The sequence below is a fragment of the Tachysurus fulvidraco genome, chromosome 25 (assembly GCF_022655615.1).
Source record: "Tachysurus fulvidraco isolate hzauxx_2018 chromosome 25, HZAU_PFXX_2.0, whole genome shotgun sequence".
Taxonomy (NCBI): Eukaryota; Metazoa; Chordata; class Actinopteri; order Siluriformes; family Bagridae; genus Tachysurus; species Tachysurus fulvidraco.
Window position 1 is genome coordinate 14,997,540 of NC_062542.1, and position 16,668 is coordinate 15,014,207.

Below are 16,668 nucleotides of genomic sequence, written 5' to 3' on the forward strand. Positions count from 1 at the left end.
AGGGGAGATCAGATCGTTGTGCAAGGATATAGCAAGATCATGACCTGGGGATGAATCACCTGGGATGAACAGCAGTTCAGTTTTGCTAGGATTGAGCTTTAACTGATGAGCAGTCATCCATGATGAAATTTCTGCCAGACATGCTGAGATCCGGTCAGAAGCTGTGGCATCTGAGGGTGGGAAAGAGAAGATAAGTTGTGTATCATCAGCATAGCAGTGGTAAGAGAACCCATGTGATGATATAACTTCCCCAAGAGAGTGAGTATACAGGGAGAAAAGAAGAGGACCAAGTACTGAGCCCTGTGGGACGCCAGTGGAGAGTCTGTGTGGAGCAGATGTCACTCCCCTCCATGTTACCTGATATGAGCGTCCTTCCAGGTAGGAGGCAAACCATTCCCAAGCTGATCTGCAAATCGCAAGACTCTTGAGGTTGGATAAGAGAGTCTTGTGGTTGACTGTATCAAACGCTGCTGAAAGGTCAAGGAGGATAAGGACGGATGACAGTTTGGCTGATCTAGCAGTATGTAGCTTCTCAGAGACATCCAAAAGGGCTGTATCTGTAGAGTGAGCTGCTTTAAAGCCAGACTGGTTGGGATCTTGGAGGTTGTTCTGTGAGAGATAGACAGACAGTTGATTATAGACAATGCGTTCAAGAATTTTTGAAAGAAATGAGAGACGTGATACCGGTCTGTAGTTACTGATGTCTGATGGATCCAGAGCAGCTTTCTTTAGGATGGGAATAACCCTTGCTCTCTTGAAAGTAGTTGGTACCTGACCAGATGCTATGGATCTATTGACGATAGTGGAAATGAAGGGCAAGTGGTCTTGTGAGATGGTCTGGAGCATAGTGGTAGGGAGTGGATCCAATGGGCAGGTGGTAGGATTGCAGGACTGGATGAGTTGTAAAATCTCTTCTGCTGCCACTGTTGAGAAATGTGACAACGAAGGTGTAGGGGAATGCAAACTCTGAGATGTAAGTGCAGTTGGGGCTGAAGTGAAGGTCCGGCAGATTTCCTCAATCTTCTCCTGGTAGAAAGAAGCAAAGTCTTCTGTAGTCAGGGAGGATGAAGAAGGTGGAGCCGGGGGGTTGAGCAGAGAAGAGATGATGTTGTGGAATTTCCGAGGGTCATGTTATGTCTCACTCCACAGTGGTGATTAATATGAAGCTCAGATCAAAATAGACACTCAGAGCTTTAAGTGAGAGCCAAGTGCTTGTTCACCTTCAACCAGGAAAAAGAAAATGTGTGTTTGTGTGTGTGTGTGTGTGTGTGTGTGTGTGTGTGTGTGTGTGTGTGTGTGTGTGTGTGTGTGTGTGTGTGTGTGTGTGTTCAATCAGGTCATTTCCAGTTTATTTCATTGAAACCAGGAAACACCCTGAGAAATAAAGGTCCTGCATTCCTGGCCCTTTTCCCTACAGAGACCAGTGAAAGGCTATATCACTATTATAGCAGTAACAGTAACAGGCGTGCACTTGCTGTTCTTATAATTTTATATTTGGTTTTAATGAAGTTGCGTTTCTTTCAACAAGTTACTGCAAAGTGTAAACCCCTGTGTCCTGTCTGGTGTTAAATAATCCACTCCAGTGTTAAGTAACAAATAAACATACATACATAAATCCCATCAGTATACACAGGTAAATGATTTACATAATCCAAACAAAGAATACGAATAATATTAAGATAGCCAGAGAAAACAACATTTTTAATGAATACAGGTGTAGTTCTGAAACAGAAATGAGACACAAAGAATCCTCCTGATTGGCTGCTCTGTTTATGATTTGGGGAGTGGCAGCAGGTTATATTAAGCGTGTCTGGTTATTTCAGTGAAACGCTGGGACTTTAGATTAAACATTTTATCTACTTTTGCTTCCAGACAAAAAAAATGAATATCGGTGGGCTCAGTGAGTTGAAGGTCGCCGATGAAGAAGTGCAGAAAATCTGTGATGAGGTTGGTTTGTTTTTGTGAGTTTGTTGCGTGCACATTTCTAAAAAATTGATGCATATTAAAGGTAAAAATTACTCTTTTTTTAATCTGTGTTTTTAATTAGTGAGTTTATTTAACTGTCCTGATTCCACAGGGAAAAAACACATCAAACCTTTTAGTGTACAGTTTTAAGAAAGACTGGTATTTTGTACTAATAATGACATCATTAAAGAGGATTGGCACAAAGTTTCATGTGACTGGTTTAAGTGTAAAATAGTTTACATTTGGATCTGAACTTTAGATTTATTTAATCTGGCTCTTTAGTGTATTTAATGCATGGAACAAATTAGTACTTTTACTATAGTTTAATAAAATAAAGTCATTCCAATCTAATAAAGTGACATAAATTTGTAATAAAACCACAGATGCAAAAACAAAACAGGAAAAATTCTAAATAATAAAATAGCTGCTCTATTTTTATTTATTTTTTTTAATAGAAAAAACAAATTAAATGATAATATGTTTGTAGATATATATATGTGTGTGAGTCAGTAAAAGGTTATTAGGAGTCATTAATGAATCACAAGTCATAAGTCAAGTCTTACTAATGACTGTTTTCGAAATCACAGATAAAGCCACAGGCGGAGAAAAAAGCTGGAAGGACATTTCAGGTCTTTACTGCTAAATCTTACAAGACGCAGGTCGTAGCTGGGACGAATTTCTTCATCAAGGTAAGACACGTACCCACTCAAACAGTCCTCATTTAGAATATGTATTTAATGGCATCTGAATGAGGTCAGTATGTGTTTACGTATGCTTTTCAGGTCCATGTGGGTGGTGAGGAGTTTGCTCACCTGGGTGTCTATCAGATGTTGCCATGTGATGGAGGAAAACTGGAACTTCTTGGAATACAGATACCCAAAACCCTAAATGACCCCATTGAATTCTTCCAAGAATGAAATGATTACTGTACTGCAATGATACAGTAATAATGCTTACAAACAGAGCGGTTATTGAAATTGTGTTACATATGGAATATCACCTGCTTAAAGCTGACAAAATTGTATTTTCTAAACTGACAAGAAATTAGAAGCTTCTTCAGTTAAATAAAAAAGCCAATATTAAAATATTTACATTTACAATCTCCTTATTTCTTACAAATGATCAGCGTTTATAGAGAACATAACATACGGTATTTCTTATTTTATATATCTATAATATGAACTGTGTTCATTTAGTCAGAATTTTTTGGAAGGGAAAAAAAAAATTCTGGCTGCAAGTCTGATATAAATTGGGTCAGGACTCTTTTGGTTTTCAGTGTGAGATGTGATTTTCCATCTGTTGGATTTGTATCACTGGTTGAAGATGAACAAGCACTTAGGGCAATAGCAGCATTTACTTTAAATATACAAACATTAGTGTGAAAAACAAACTAACCATTTTGGAACTTTACTATAAAACATTTGCCCCTAGTAGATTAGGGAAAAACAGAAATACTTATGAGAAACAATGAAATAAACTGAAAAAAAAAATTCCATTTAATTTCTATGGTCACACACCAAATTGATCACACACACACACACACACACACACACACACACACACACACACACACACACACACACACACACACACACACTTTCTTTTTCACTTAAAGCTCTAAGTATCTATTTTGATCTGAGCTTCAACTGAACATAGATACAATAAAACAAGTGCAAACTCCAGTGTAGAATTATGAATGTTTAATAGTCAAGATATCAAACATTTTCATGCATATATATATATATATATATATATATATATATATATATATATATATATATATATATATATATATATATATACACACACACACACACACACACTCACACACATACATTATATAAGGTTTCAGCATTTGTCTTGAAATATCTTTTAACTCTATATAATTCATTTAAAAGAAACAGAACAGTCTGATATTTGTTCCCAGTCCGCTTTGATCGTCTTAAAGTCGTGTTCAAACTTGTATCAGAATCCTTTTTTAAACCGTATCAACAAATGAACTACCTTTTAAATCTCCTAACTGGTAGCTGTCTTTCCTGCTAAATCGCTTAAAAGCTTAGTGGTGTTTTCTGAATTCAGACATCCCAAGTATCCCGGATGTTCCGGGAGTCTCCCGCATATTGATAGCGGCATCCTGGTGCCCGCAAATTAGTTAAAATCTCCCGGAATCTAGCAAGAGCGCGCATGCGCGACAGAGACTGCGCTCCAATCCTTGTAGCGCGCGCACGGCAGAAAGGGAGGGGGAGCGAGAGACCTTGCGTGTGTGCTAGTGTGCGTGTGTGCGTCAGACAGAGAGCATCCTGATTGGTCTGTTTCGGTAAGTCAACCAATCGATTGTCGGTGTTGGCGGGCTTTTATCTCTTCTCCCGAACTGAATTAATCAGTGTATCTAGAAAGGCAGGCACTTATTTCCAGGTTTTTTTTTTGTTTTGTTTTTTAATTGCAAAACGACAAACACAAAATACACATTTTGTTCAATGCCACACAAACAAGAGGTATCAGTCACATAGGTTACCAGAAAAGAAAGAAAAAAATTACAAAAAACTGAATTATTTTAAAATATCACGTTTTCTGAGCTTTTTTGTTTTTTACTTTTTCCAAAAGATTACTGTATAAGTTTAAATCATTTATAAAATGCGACAGATTTGGTTTACAAAGGGCCACTTTGTTTTGTGTATATGGTACTTTCCTAATACAATAAATACCTGTATAATATATTGTTCATTATTTTCCAAATTATCGCCTTCAAAATAAAAAGACACATCAAATACACCAATTTCTACCACACAACCCAATTTCCTACTAATATAATTTTCCATATCTTTCCAAAAAAGTCTTGAGTAAATACACAAAATCTTGTCCACAAAATCCGCAAGCATATATTAAGCTTAAATCTTTCCAAAACATGTTTAACAGGATAAATTCTATGTAGAATTTTGTAAGACACCTCCTTAATTTTATTATTGACACAAAACTTGTTCAGTATTTTCCATGTTTTATCCCAGTATATATTGCCAAATAAGGAAGACAAAAAAACCTTACTGCAGGAAAAGAAACAAAACAAAGGGTATTTCTTATAATGTTCTTGCTACAATTTTGTTTCAAGATATTAACATTGCCGATGTATAAACTACCACAAAAGTCATCTATATTGATTTGCAATGAACTTGAAATTATTTAAAAGAAATACAACTCTTTGGAATTGCATCAAATTCAATAGCAAAATCTCTTGGTTTAACTGGTAGTTGGAATTTTTCAAGAAACTCCATGTAAGACAACAAATACCCATCAGAATTTAATAGCTGTTTTACCAAAATAATCCCTTCATTAAGACAGGTTTGATAGAAAAGTGATTTGTTTTTAAATAATATGTCTTTGTTATTCCAAATGCAATAACTGTGTGGTGAAAAATTGTGTTTATAGATCAAATTCCATGCTAACAGGGCCTGTCTATGGAAACCAGCCAGTTTAACCAGAATTTAATCAACAGAACAATTGCATTTCTACAAAAATGTTATGCCACCAATAGAATTAAATATATAATTAGGAAATACATTCCAAACACTATCTTTATTTTTCATAAATTCTATTAACCATCTAATCTTGAAAGTATTATTGAGTGTACTATAATCCAGAACCTCTAGCCCCCCTTGTTCTTTAGTATTGAACATGACCTCTTTCTTTAAACAATATCTTATCCAAATCTTTCATCACAGTGGAGGGCACCTCTAAGTATAAATAAGTGTGTACAGATCTGGAAATACCTTCTGCCTTGGACAACAACACCCTCCCAAAAATTGATAAATCTCTCATTAACCACAAGTTAAATTTCTTTTTCGTTTTTTTCAATAATTGGTTCAAAATTTAACTGGCTTCTTTGTTTATCATTTTTGCAAATGACTATACCCAGATAAGTTAGCTGTTGTTTAACTGGAATACCTTCTATATGTGTAAGTGAGCAAGAGTTTAGGGGAAACAATGCAGATTTATCTAGATTCATTTTAAGACCCGACGCATCAGAGAATTCCTCAATAACTCTAATTATAACTGGAACCTCAATTTCGTTTTTTTTAAAAATAACAAACTGACTAAGTTTAAATTCTGTACCTAAAGCACCGATACCATTAAACTGACTTTTCTTAATATGTACTGCCAAAATTTGAGTGACTAACAAAAATAAAAAGGGAGAAAGAGGGCATCCTTGTCTAATTCCACAATTGATATCAAACCTTTGTGAAGTTCCACCAGCAAGTTTAACCGAGCTATTACATCCGTTCTATAATGTTTTAACTGCTTTTAAAAACAAATCACCAAAACCCAACAACTTAATAACTTTGAAAATAAAATCATAATTTACAGTATCAAAAGCTTTATAGAAGTCAATAAATAAAATAAAACTGTCATCATTTATAAGATGATTATAATCAATCATATCCAAGACCAGCCTAATATTATTCCTAATATGATGGCCTTGCATACAGTAAAACCAGACTGTTCTTCATCTATGAGGTTGTTTAAACCTTGTTTCAATCTTCTTGCAAAAATCATCGCAAACAATTTACTGTCGTTATTGAGCAAACAAATTGGTCTCAAACTATCAATAAGTAACTTATCTTTGTTAGGTTTGGGAATCGATGCCTTGTTTTAATGAAGCTGGCAATTCACCTTTATTTATTGCTTCTATAGAAACTAATAATAAAAAAAGGTGGAAGTTCTTTGGAAAGAGTCCTGTAGATCTCCCCTGTTAGCTCGTCGTTGCCTGGTGATTTATTGCTTTTTAGCAGGTTAATACACTCTCTCAACTCCTCAATATTTATTTCTTTATCACACAAGTGCAAAGAATCCTGATCTATTTTTGATGTCACTCATAAATTTTATTAAAAAACGATCAATACTGGAAGTGGTCGAGGTGGAGGAATACAAATTACTATAAAACCGGGCTACATAATTTGAAATAACTAAATGACTATCTACAATTTTGTCGTTGATCATTAACTTTGAGACTAAGGCAAATTCACTGTTTCTCTTCTCAAGGCCAAATTAAATGTTTAGTATTTTTTCCCCTTTTTCTAACCATTTAAGTCTAGATCGCAAAAATGCTCCTCTTGATTTTTCCTCATGTTACTAAATCAGTTTGTAATACATTTAATTTCTCAGTCTCTGTAACACTCAATGCTTCCGTTTTTGTTTACACTCAATGCTTCTTGGCCATGTCTTCCGCCTCCCTTCTGACCATCCAACGAGAGCTATTCTCCAGTTTGATCCGAGGGCTGCAGACTGGAGACGACCACGAGGTAAACGCTGCACCCGATGGCTTGACGTCCTTGCGGGCGACCTTCAACAACAAGGAATTGCTATAGAGGATGCAGAGCAGCTGGCACAAGACCGTCAGTGCTGGAAACAACTATTTCATCTGGTCGGCTCAACATACAGGGATGGGACACCCCCCACCCCCCACCCATCACAGGAGCCAAATTGATTGAGGCTGTATGAAGTGCAGAACTGATTGTAGAAACACAGGAATTCAGACAAATAGTGAGAATTTTTTATTCATCATTTCTCAGACACGCAATCGGTCCGACCACAGAACCATCCTTTTCCTGTATCCACAACATTCCTGCATTAAAACAAACATTTGGTTATTGCTGTCAAATTCAGAAAACACCACTAAGTTTTTTAAAACGATTTAGCAAGCAGGAAAGGAAGCTACCAGTTAGGAGATTTTAAAGGTAGTTCAGAAGTGTGGTTTTGGTCAAGACTTCTGCTGAGAAACAGGACGGAAATAAGGTGTGGTTAAATCCAACGATGTTTATTGCACAAATTAAGAAATTTGTGTTTGGTTTTGATCAGCAGCATTTTTATGACGACTCACTGCCGATAAGATGCAATGATCACTGTCTTATTAACTAAGTTTGCAAGTTTGGAAATTTATACTTGATGATAAAATGAGGTGTGTGTGTGTGTGTGTGTGTGTGTGTGTGTGTGTGTGTGTGTGTGTGTGTGTGTGTGTGTGTGTGTGTGTGTGTGTGTGTGTGCGTGTGTATTAGACTGCTTGTGAACTCTGAACCTCTGTTTATTTCATTTAAGACAGTCATACGTCATTGAACTGCAATTTACTCAAACTATGGTCCTGTTTGTCCCAGTTAAGTTTGTCCAGGCCAATAAAAGAAGCCTTGAGTGACAAACCCGACTCGCAGTGTTAATTAATCCACAAACAACTACAACGTCACACATAGTTGGCTGCACAGATAAACTATAAATCTTGTCTAACACATTTTTTGATGAAAGAAACTGAAATTTCAGGGAACACAGAACCCCAATAAACCAAGATGAGCTCTGACACTTTCTGAGCATAGGCTTAAGACACACACACACATGACCACACACAGGCAGGGACGGTGTTTAAACTTGTATTTAAAAACAGTTTATTATAAAGTTTTGGTAGAAATATACACAGGTGTGTGTGTGTGTGTGTGTGTGTGTGTGTGTGTGTGTGTGTGTGTGTGTGTGTGTGTGTGTATATATAAAAAAAAAAATGTGTGTGTGTGTGTGTGTGTGTGTGTGTGTGTGTGTGTGTGTGTGTGTGTGTGTGTGTGTGTGTGTGTGTGTGTGTGTGCCCAGCAAATGTCCAGTTAGCAATGGTTACTGGAGTGGGTTATTTAACACCTCACAGGTTTACACTTTGCAGTAACTTGTTGAAAGAAACTCAACTAAAAGGATAAGAACAGCACGCCCTCGACACACACCAGATCAAACACACACGCACACACACACACACACACACACACACACACACACACACACACACACACACACACACACACACACACACACACACACCAATACCACACCAGTTGTATTTAAACACAGTTTATTATAAAGTTTTGGTAGAAATATGTATGTGTGTGTGTGTGTGTGTGTGTGTGTGTGTGTGTGTATGTGTGTGTTTTTGTTTGTTTTTTTGCATTCCTTCTCTATTAGATGCAACTTGAGCAACTGTATGGGTTGTAGGCTGAAATCCCAGCAAATGTCCAGTTAGCAATGGTTACTGGAGTGGGTTATTTAACACCAGACAGGTTTACACTTTGCAGTAACTTGTTGAAATAAACTCAACTAAAAGGATAAGAACAGCAAGGCCTCGACACACACCAGATCAAACACACACACACACACACACCCACACACACACACACACACCAGATCGAACACACACACCTTAACTTGGTCTCACATGTAATTCAGGTTGCAATGTAAACTGTAAAGAGAAAGTAGAACTGAACACACACACTGGCCACTGGGAAAAAATGTTTATAAAAATAAAACATTTATTTTTTTTGTACACCAGGCTGTATGAAGAATAGAAGTGACTGTAGAAACACAGGAATTCGGACTAACAGTGAGAATGAGTTTATAGTGTTATTTATGTCTGTACAAACAGCTGGAACCAAATTCCTTGTATGTGTCGACACACTTGGCCGGTAAACCTGATTCTGATACTGATTCTGATGAGAGGGTTTTATAGAGCTCAGACACAGCGGCTGCGGAAGGTTGCTGGTTGCATTGATCTTTGGGGGAGTGGGGGGGGGGTGTAGTGGATTCGACATTGTTTGTTGAAAACCTGCCGGAGAAACAAAATACTAGTCTATGCAGACTTGTAGAACAGCAAGTATTACAAATAGAAATAAAACACAGTACTGAGTGTTTGTTATAAATAAACACCTGTCTACGGTAGAATCGGTAGCTCACATCCTGTACCTACATGGTTTTAATGAAACATTTCATTGAAAAATTTCTCTTACTGATCTAGGAAAAGTATGTTACATAAACCAGTAATAAGAAATGGTGCATCTTTTCTTCTGTCTACATGTGTTTTTCTGTTCCTGAATCCTAACCCTCAATGTTGTACAGTCTGACAAGCTTTTCTGTTCAACACGCGTGTAAAAAGCAGTTAATCTGTCTAGCACCAATCTGCATGTCATGATCATAATCACTGAGATCATGTTTTCCCCATTCTGATGTTTTAGATTCAGACCTGATTGGATAATTGCATGAATGAGCAAGAAGACCAGAGTTCCTAATAAACTGCCTAGTTAGTGAGTGTAGTTTACTGAGGCTTCTGAATTAGGTGAAAAGTAAAGGATAAGACAGAAAACAGTTCTCACACACACACACACACACACACACACACACACACACACACACACACACACACACACACACACACACACACACACACAGAGAGAGAGAGAGAGAGAGAGAGAGAGAGAGAGAGAGAGAGAGAGAGAGAGAGAGAGAGAGAGCATTTGGACATTCTGACCTTTATACTGCAATCATTGATGACTTTCTCAACGTTCAACTCAGACTGCATGAGTTTTAACTACGAGACACAAAAGAAAAGGACATTGTTTATGCAGTTAGAAACCAAACCAAACGTTCAGTTTAACTCACAGTTTAAAAGGTCTATTTAATATAAACAGAATTAATAAGTAACTAATGAAAACAAACTCAGAACTAAAAGTGGAAGCAGAAAATATCGTTTGTGGAACCAGAAAATATAAAGGAACGAAAGTTTTGAAACGTTAAATGATCGCAATCATTTCTTGTTCTGTTTTGCACATTCATTATAATTATTCTTTTGCCCTCCACATTTCAATACCTCACATAATTGCTGCATTAACATAAGTGTATATATCTATATAGGAACCCTGTGTTCACATCCTTGTTTTGCACAATGTTTTACGACCCTATACCTTTGCAGATTGATTTGTACAATGTACAGAATGCACACTGGTCAGCACTATCTTGTGTTTGTTGTCCAGTAGAGTTTTTGTCTGTTTGCACTTCATGGGGCTTGGACAACTTACAACTCATGTGTTGAGGTTTGTCTCCCCTTAGTGGCAAATAAGTATATACGGTATCACGCTAAGTTATGTGTCACGTGATGACGCATGCTGGCTGTGCGCGTGCATGGAGCGAGAGGGGGGTGGGAGAGGGGGATAGCTTGGTGATTATCGAGGCTAAGGATTAAAATATGATTTTCTTGCCTTAACTAAGCTTTGTTTATTAAAACAGTGATATCCGACACTTACTGTATTTTTGTCAGTTTAACGACTTAAAGTTAAGCAGGTTGGCGACAGTCGGCTGTGAGGGTGGATTTAAACTGTTACATATTTTCAAACTATTTAAAATTTCAGAAAATGCAAATGTTGTTTGGACAAAATATCTAGGTTTTGTTACTAATGTATTTTAGTTCCACAGTTCAGTGTTTATTACAAATCTCCTAACAGGGCCAAAGGTTGGAGACGAGATGAGATGCAGTTATCCAGTGGTGGAGAACCTATTCAAAGACAGCAAAGTAAGTCCCAGACATGTTGATGGGTTAGTTTACCCAAAAATAAAAATTTGCTGTTCATTTACTCACCCTCAGGCCAAACCAGATGTAGGTGATATTCTTTCTTCATTTGAACAGTGAATAAATTTTTTTGCTAAAACTGCAGTCCCCAGTGATTCAGATAATGCAAGTTCTCAGGTTTTGCTACTTGGAGTGTTGAAAAAGCAGATACATTCATCACAAAAGTAATCCCTGCTAGTGTTGGGTGATATTCTCTATAGTGAGCTCCTCCTTTCATGCATATGTGATCACTGGTACACCATTGTGTAATTTTCCATATTTATTAATTTGCTCTTTTTTTTTGCAGCCACAAAAACAGAAGCTGCATTACATTGAGAGCAACTGGCAACACTTATGACCACAACCTTCTTAAGCATGATGCCACTAGTCAGAGCACATCATCGATGCCCGGTGTAGAGGTGCTTTTCTCTGGATTACACCAGGTGCCCTGTAAATGACATGTGAAGGCTATCGCAGATATGTCAGTCTATTTATCATCGGTATGCCAAGATGTGGGTATTACTTTTCTGTTGGAAGTAAATGCTTTTTGGACGCACAACAGTATGTGCATTTCATGACCCACCTAGGAGCGTGGTCTCAGCTAAAAATCTGTTCTACTGAAGAAACACCTACATTTTGGAGGACTTAGAGTGAATAAATAAACAGCAAATGTCCATGTTTGGTTGAACTATACCTTTAAGCTATATCATTTCTGCCACATAAGCAATTTAAAGAGTCAGCAAATCAAATATTCAGATTTAAAGATATTTACTCAGCTTATTTTCATTCCAACACTTCTATGTCAGTGGTTCCCAAATCCAGTCATGAATTTAACTTTTTAAATTTTCTAATTTCCCCTCATCCCTCTTGTAAGGATGTCAATCAAGAAGACTTAAGTAATGATGTCATGACAATTCCTGTCCATGGAAACAGAGATGAGGAGCCAGTCGTGTCCTAAAGAAGGAAGCAAGGTGAACAAAACAAAAGGGGAAAATACTACAAAAGCTTGTGCTCTTCTGACGGGTCTGATGCCTTATGCCTTAAACCTACACTATCCATCAAATCTGAAATACACTTTTGAGGTTTTTAAAAAAACTCTTTCTGGATCTCGATGGACTTAAGCTTTCTCCTAAAGTACCGTCTTAGAAAACCAAGCTGCACACTTGAAATGATTCAAGAACTGTTTTGAGCTGCTTGAGCTGTTTAAATTCTTAGACCAGTTGTTCAAATGTAAGCTGATCGGATTTTGGTTATCGGATTGGATCAAATCTTGAAAATGGGTTGTTCAAAAGGGAAAGAAGGAATCTGAAATCCGATTAGATTACAAAATCCAATCCTAGTTTTAATCTGGATCAAACCATCAGTTTGTCTTGTTGAAAACTAGTCAGTGGGATTTGGATAACTTTGATCCAAAAAAAAACAGGATTATCCTGATCCTAATAGGGGGGTAGGATTTCAAGGTGGATTCCAGGAGGAAAATGTAGTAAAACTTTAAAATGGGTCAAATAATACTGTACATTTGTATCATTTAGTGTATATACTTTTATTGTAGCAAAACTTCAAAACAAAAATTCAGATATGCCTCCTAAAAGCAGAGCTTGGAAATGCTGGTCTCTCCTCCTCAGATGAAAAATAACCCTGAATATTTTGTTAACTATTGGACATTTAGCAATTTTATTTTTTTAACCTGTTATGGACCTCGCCCCCTATTTGTAGGATTTTCGCCTACATGACCTACCCACCTAAAAAGTGGTACAGCTCCCACATACTTTGACACACAGGGGTGAGCCTGGTCTCATTGGAAAGAAGAGAGTCTCTAGTTTCAGATACAAGTGAGTCTAGGCCTTACTGACACAAAGTTGCAAAGGCTAGAATGGAGGGTTTTGATTTCCGTCTGAGATTTTTCTGATAAACTGATTAATCTTATTGCTGTGAAACATGTTAGGAGCTAAATAACAACTGAGGGTCATAGCCACAAAATTTCAAGTCAAAAGACCCAAAAATGGATTCTATAAAAATATTTTTCTACGGACATGTCCATCCGTTCATGTTTTTCTTGTTTACTGTATAACTTTGAATTAAAAGACTGCATGCTCAGTTTAAAAGGCCTAAAACAAAGAGATCATGATCCGGATCATGAAATTGCTACTGGAGGGAGCAATTGTCAGTCAAAGGGAGGGTGTCCCACCTAGGATGGAGAGACATCATTGGCTTCTCAGCCGTCTATCTCTGCACTACAGGCGCCGATTGGCTCAAGTCAGGGCTTGTTTGATTCATTAGGCCCTGGACTACAAATCTGATGCAACAGTGTAGTTTTAGAAGCCTCATGGAGAAGTGAGAGCCGAAACAAAGGACGGAGGTGAACTGCTGTTCACTACGAATTTTGATTCAATTAGTATGACGGCTATAAATCATATTATGCTTTGTGTGTGGGCTTAATAAAATCTTGAGAGTCTAAGCTTTGGAACAAAAATAAGTTTAACCGTGTATTTAGAGGATTTAATGCTTAAAAGCTACAACGAAGTTGATGCAGCCTCATCCCCTAGTGGTCATTTTCCGTGTTGTGCCAAATTCTTAAAGTTCTAAGTGTGTATTTTGATCTGAGCTTCATATTAATTACCACTGTGGAGTGAGACATGACAAAACATTCAATACTGAACATATACACAATAAAACAATTGCAAACTCCAGTCTAGAATCCTGAATGTTTAATAGTCAAGCTATCAAACATTTTCATGCTCATGCAACACATATAGACAGGGATCTGGGATTGGATTTGGGTTTACATTTATATATATATGTATGTGTGTGTGCGTGTGTGTATTGTGTATTAATTTATCAGTTATTAATCACATGTTTCTTCATTTAGTGTTAGTTACAAAACTGCAATAAATACACATGATATCAGTGTTAAGGGAAATATATACTCATGATGTGTTTATAATATATTTATTATATATTTCAAAAGTTATATATATATATATATATATATATATATATATATATATATATATATATATATATATATATATATATATATATATAACAATGTATATATAACAATGTATTATACATAAATCCCATCAGTACACAGGTAAATGATTTATATAATCCAAACAAAGAATATAGAAAAAAACATTTTTTTTACTGATAATAGGTGTAGTGCTAAAACGTAGTCTGAAGATATATTATACACATCACATCTATGAAACGTAGAAACAAACAAGCCCCATGATTAGCTGTGTGTTCTCTTTAGGGGCGTGGATCCGGCGTTCTGATTGGCTGGTTATTATCTATGGCGTGGAATCCGTCCTCCTGATTGGCTGGTTATTCTCTTTACGGGCGGGATCCGGTCTCCTGATTGGCTGCTCTGTTTGTTCTTTCCTTGTTATGTTTTTTTGTGAAATAACACTGATGTGCAGTTTTGGACGTGGGCTTTTTTTAGAAAGTATTTGCTGTCAGATGATTTGGGGAGTGGCAGCAGGTTATATTAAGCGTGTCTGGTTATTTCAGTAAAGCTCTGGGACTTTAGATTAAACATTTTATCTACTTTTGCTTCCAAACACAAAAATGCCTTTGTTATGCGGAGGGACCAGTGAGGAGAAGGAGGCCAATGAAGAAGTGCAGAAAATCTGTGATGAGGTTGGTTTGTTTTTGTGAGTTTGTTGCGTGCACATTTCTAGAAAATTGATGCATATTAAAGGTAAAAATTTACTCTTTTTTTAATCTGTGTTTTTAATTAGTGAGTTTATTGAACTGTCCGATTCCACAGGGGGAAAATAACACATCTCACCTTTTAGTGTACAGTTCTAAGAAAGACTGGAATTTTGTACTAATAATGACATCATTATAGAGGATTGGCAGAAAGTTTCATGTGACTGGTTTAAGTATAAAATAGTTTGGATCTGAACTTTAGATTTATTTAATCTGGTTCTTTAGTGTATTTAATGCATGAAACAAATTAGTACTTTTATCTGATGATTAATAAAATAGTCATTCCAAACTAATAAACTGACATAAATCAGTTTTAATAAAACAACAGATGCAAAAACAAAACAGAAAAATGTATTTGATGTATTTCTAAATAATAAAATAGCTGCTCTTTTTTTTTTTTTAAATGATAATAGTTTTGTAGATATATGTAAGTGTGTGAGTCAGTAAAAGGTTATTAGGAGTCATATTGATGAATCACAAGTCATAAGACAAGTCTTACTAAAGACTGTTTTCGAAATTGCAGATGAAGTCACATGCAGAGGAAAAAGCTGGAAGGACATTTGATGTCTTTACTGCTAAATCTTACAAGACGCAGGTGGTAGCTGGGACAAATTTCTTCATCAAGGTAAGACACGTACCCACTCAAACAGTCCTCATTTAGAATTTGTATTTAATGGCATCTGATTGAGGTCAGTATGTGTTTACGTGTGTGCTTTTCAGGTCCATGTGGGTGGTGAGGAGTTTGCTCACCTGCGTGTCTATAAGATGTTGCCACATGCTGGAGAAAAACTGGAACTTCATGGAATACAGACACCCAAAGCCCATCATGACCCAATTGAATACTTCTAAGACTAAAATGATTACTGTACTGCAATGATACAGTAATAAAGCTTACAAACAGGGCGGGTATCGAAATTGTGTTACATATGGAATATCACCTGCTTAAAGCTGACAAAGTTGTATTTTCTAAACTGACAAGAAATTAGAAGCTTCTTCAGATAAATAAAAATGCCAATATTAAATATTTACATTTATAATCACCTTATTTCTTATAAATGATCAGCGGTTACAGAGAACATATATTTATAAACCAAACATCAGAAAAATAAGGCTACTAACCACTAGCACTACATTTTAAATTTAATATGTTTTTCTTAATTCAAATATTACATTTTGGAATGTTTTATGTCATATATTTTTTGGGGGGGCTTGCTAGACATATTTAACATATGTCACTCTTGCCTGCCTTCAAATCTTCAGAGCCCTGCAAGCATTTGTGTGAAAAACAAACCATTTTGAAACTTTACTATGAAACCTTTGCCTCTAGTAGATTAGGGGAAAACAGAAATGCTTATGAGAAACAACAAAAGTCTTAAAGCTCTCACTGTGGAGTGACACATGACAAAAACATGCAATACTGAACACGGACAAAATAAAACAGGTGAAAACTCCACTCTAGAATCCTGAATGTTTAATATTTTCATGGTCATGTAACACATACTGTAAAGACAGGGATCTGGGATTGGATTTGGGTTTACAGTGTGTGTGTGTGTGTGTGTGTGTGTGTGTGTGTGTGTGTGTGTGTGTGTGTGTGTGTG

At 36.5% G+C, this 16,668-nt stretch overlaps 2 protein-coding genes and 1 long non-coding RNA gene across 4 annotated transcripts; all 3 read left to right on the forward strand.

Annotated features, from left to right (window-relative positions):
* The first annotated feature begins 1,794 nt into the window (after nt 1-1,794).
* Nucleotides 1,795-3,052, forward strand: LOC125140243 (cystatin-B-like). The gene is made up of 3 exons (XM_047808652.1): nt 1,795-1,947; nt 2,553-2,654; nt 2,748-3,052. The coding sequence occupies exons 1-3, from the start codon at nt 1,882-1,884 to the stop codon at nt 2,880-2,882; spliced, it is 303 nt and encodes a 100-aa protein (XP_047664608.1). The 5' UTR covers nt 1,795-1,881; the 3' UTR covers nt 2,883-3,052.
* Nucleotides 3,053-10,330: 7,278 nt separating this feature from the next.
* Nucleotides 10,331-14,161, forward strand: LOC113661107. 2 transcript variants are annotated; one of them, XR_003444973.2, is made up of 3 exons: nt 10,766-11,320; nt 11,664-11,868; nt 12,231-14,161. It is a non-coding gene; the product is annotated as an uncharacterized LOC113661107 (long non-coding RNA). The 2 variants fall into 2 exon arrangements; XR_007139528.1 differs by lacking the exon at nt 12,231-14,161 and having other exon boundaries at nt 10,331-11,320; nt 11,664-12,030.
* A 571-nt stretch (nt 14,162-14,732) lies between these two features.
* LOC113661079 (cystatin-B-like) lies at nt 14,733-16,098 on the forward strand. The gene is made up of 3 exons (XM_027175041.2): nt 14,733-14,998; nt 15,594-15,695; nt 15,791-16,098. The coding sequence occupies exons 1-3, from the start codon at nt 14,927-14,929 to the stop codon at nt 15,917-15,919; spliced, it is 303 nt and encodes a 100-aa protein (XP_027030842.2). The 5' UTR covers nt 14,733-14,926; the 3' UTR covers nt 15,920-16,098.
* Nucleotides 16,099-16,668: the final 570 nt, after the last annotated feature.

What these genes read in the sequence shown, in the direction of transcription:
- LOC125140243 (XM_047808652.1), top strand. Translation starts at nt 1,882, where the DNA reads ATGAATATCGGTGGGCTCAGTGAGTTGAAGGTCGCCGATGAAGAAGTG. An exon ending in TGCAGAAAATCTGTGATGAG is followed by an intron (nt 1,948 to 2,552) that starts GTTGGTTTGTTT and finishes TCGAAATCACAG; the next exon opens with ATAAAGCCACAGGCGGAGAA. An exon ending in GGACGAATTTCTTCATCAAG is followed by an intron (nt 2,655 to 2,747) that starts GTAAGACACGTA and finishes TATGCTTTTCAG; the next exon opens with GTCCATGTGGGTGGTGAGGA.
- LOC113661079 (XM_027175041.2), top strand. Translation starts at nt 14,927, where the DNA reads ATGCCTTTGTTATGCGGAGGGACCAGTGAGGAGAAGGAGGCCAATGAA. An exon ending in TGCAGAAAATCTGTGATGAG is followed by an intron (nt 14,999 to 15,593) that starts GTTGGTTTGTTT and finishes TCGAAATTGCAG; the next exon opens with ATGAAGTCACATGCAGAGGA. An exon ending in GGACAAATTTCTTCATCAAG is followed by an intron (nt 15,696 to 15,790) that starts GTAAGACACGTA and finishes TGTGCTTTTCAG; the next exon opens with GTCCATGTGGGTGGTGAGGA.